Genomic DNA, 2,782 nt, shown 5'->3' on the forward strand with positions numbered 1-2,782 from the left:
ACAACATTTGAGTTCATAGTTTGAGTAGCCCAAGGAGGAAGTTAATTTAAGCCACAAGAAAAATAACCCAATATCTTTCATTATTTATTTTCTCTCCTAGTGAACATAGACCGGTTTAGTTGTTGTCTTTCTGTTTATCTGGTCGGTTGGTTGGTTTTGGGGTTGCTTTTGTTTCAAAGAGCCGGGTTTCTGGGTCCCTCCTTCTGAAAATATGCCATAGAGCCCTCTGACCATCTTCTCGTGTTTTCTTACCTAGTGTAGGTTTTCTACTCCTCTCCCATAGTCATTCAGTAGTCACTTGAAAGAGGAATAGGGACAAACATGATTCATTCTAGACCATTTAAGACTAAAACCCAAGTTTCATATCAATCGCAGGGAATAGGTTATTGAAGAGATTTGCATGTTACGGGCAGGAACTAGGAATAGAAGAGGTTGTAAGTCATCTAGTCAGTGGTGTCTGCTGTAAAGCCTGAAGACTCTCCTTGTGTATGAATTTTTCATTTTTGTTGCAGAGGAAATAGTTTCTTCCCCTTTAATGAGCACTGTTGAGAAGAAAATATAGCTATCACATATCACCACATGTTGAGAGATTTTCACCAACCCAGACCCCAAAATGACATGCTGCTCTTTCTTCCTCAGAAACATGAATTCGGGAATCTTGCAAGTCTTCCAGAGGGAACTGACCTGCCCCATCTGCATGAACTACTTCATAGACCCAATCACTATAGACTGTGGGCACAGCTTTTGCAGGCCCTGTTTCTACCTCAATTGGCAAGACATCACGGTTCTTGTTCAGTGCTCTAAATGCAAGAAGATAACACAGCAGAGAAAGCTCAGAACTAACATTCGCTTGAATAAGATGGCTTCCATTGCCAGGAAAGCCAGTCTCAGGCAATTCCTTAGCTCTGAGGAGCAGATATGTGGGACTCAGAGAGAGATAAAGAAGATGTTCTGTGAAGTGGACAAGAACCTGCTTTGTTTGCTGTGCTCCAACTCTCAGGAGCACCGAGACCACAAACACTGTCCCATTGAGTGGGCTGCTGAGGAACACCGGGTAAGTGATGCCTCTGAAGATCTATTTCTATAAAGGACACATGAAATTCTTGTAAGTCTATTTCCACGGAGATTGGATGATGCCATCTCTGTGTCCCTTTAAGCATGTCTGTTATGAGCTTCCTTGGCTTCACACTTCTCAGATTTGACAAACATTTGGAGAAACAAAGCAAACTATTTTCTATGGGCCAATTTGTCTCTCATTTGGGATCCTTCGTATATCAGAGAGTGAATGATACTTTAGTGTCTTCACTTGTGCTTCAATTCATGACTCTTTTGCAGGAGAAGCTCCTGAAGAAAATGCAGTCTTTATGGGAAAAAGCTTGTGAAAATCACAGAAACCTGAACATGGAAACCACCAGAACCAGATGCTGGCAGGTGAGTACCATATTACTCTACCTTCTTCAGTAACTTATGTTGAACAAATGGGTGACTCTTAAAATAGGAACTTGATCTCAATCCATAATATTTCTGGAATTCAATAAAAAAGGAAAAAACACTTGAGAAAAAAATACCCTAATTTTTTATATAAGATAGTGTGACTCTTTGGTAGGATTTCTAACCAGACGACAGATGTTACCCAAGCATGCTCATCTGTCTCCATACAAACCTATAGCAATACAGCAACAAATGCAGGAAACTGGGCCATTTCACGGCATTCTCAACTGTTTGCCTGGATAACTTCTGGGCACAAGCGTTATTTGGCAGCCATGGAAATTTCAAGTGAACCTTCTAAGGCTGAGTCAGCATGAATTTGAATCCTGGTGGGCAAATATATATGAAATGTGAGTTAAATATCAGGCAGAAGGAACAAGACTGCAAATTTAGAAGAAGCATGAAATTAAGTATCAGAACTAATTAATACTGAATAAGTCATAACATGTAATGGAAAAAGGGGTGAGAAATGTACACTCATGTCTTGAAGACACAAATATGCAAGAAATATGGGAACTAGTATTTAATATAAGGAGAACTTTAAGGACTTGAGAAGAATTCTAGAAATGATTTTCTCTTTGTGGACGTTTATCTTGAGGGTATGATATCTAATATTAATTCATTAATTAATTCTAATATAAATTCATTGAAAAATATTGTATGAATACCTAGTGTATGTCAAATATCAACTTAGAAAATTAAGTAGTAAAGAAGAAAGAAAACACACAAATCTTGCAATTGAAATTACAGAAGCAAATGGTCACCATGCAGATATGTGAAGTACATGATGTGTTAGAGTGTAGTAGTGTCTTTGGAGAATAATCAAGGAGGAAAGTAGAAAAGGAGCACGGAGGTTAGGGACTGGGGATGAGGGTTTGGGTTTTAATTAATGTGGTCAGCAAAATGGCTCATGCAAAAATTCACAATGAAACAAAGTATCAATCAAGAGGAAATACATATATCCTCCTGTTTGCCTTCCCCTTCCTCATAAATATAGGAATATATACGTGTATCTGGGTGTGGGTGTATATATTTATACATGGATAAATGTGAGGAATATATATACACACACAGATACACATAGATATTCCTCATATATCCATATATACCTATATATGAGAAATATAGAGAGAGTACATATGTGAGAAATACATATATATATGAAAATAGTTTTAGATATAGGAAACAGCATGTGCAGTAATATTTCATTTGCATTTATTTGGGGGGTTGAGGAACCACAAAGAAATCCATGTTGCAGATTAGGGTGAGTTTGGAAGAGAATAAATGAAACCTT

General features: G+C 37.8%; 1 protein-coding gene across 1 annotated transcript in view; it reads left to right on the forward strand.

Annotated features, from left to right (window-relative positions):
* Positions 1–643: 643 nt before the first annotated feature.
* The window catches only part of LOC105518936 (tripartite motif-containing protein 48-like), an 18,441-nt gene continuing 16,302 nt past the window's right edge, over positions 644–2,782 (forward strand). The window contains exons 1-2 of the mRNA XM_011952098.1: positions 644–1,054; positions 1,336–1,460. Coding sequence (XP_011807488.1) covers positions 644–1,054; positions 1,336–1,460 — 536 coding nt within the window. The remainder of the gene's footprint in view (positions 1,055–1,335; positions 1,461–2,782) is intronic.

The sequence above is a fragment of the Colobus angolensis genome, unplaced genomic scaffold (genome assembly GCF_000951035.1).
Source record: "Colobus angolensis palliatus isolate OR3802 unplaced genomic scaffold, Cang.pa_1.0 Scaffold332, whole genome shotgun sequence".
NCBI lineage: Eukaryota > Metazoa > Chordata > Mammalia > Primates > Cercopithecidae > Colobus > Colobus angolensis.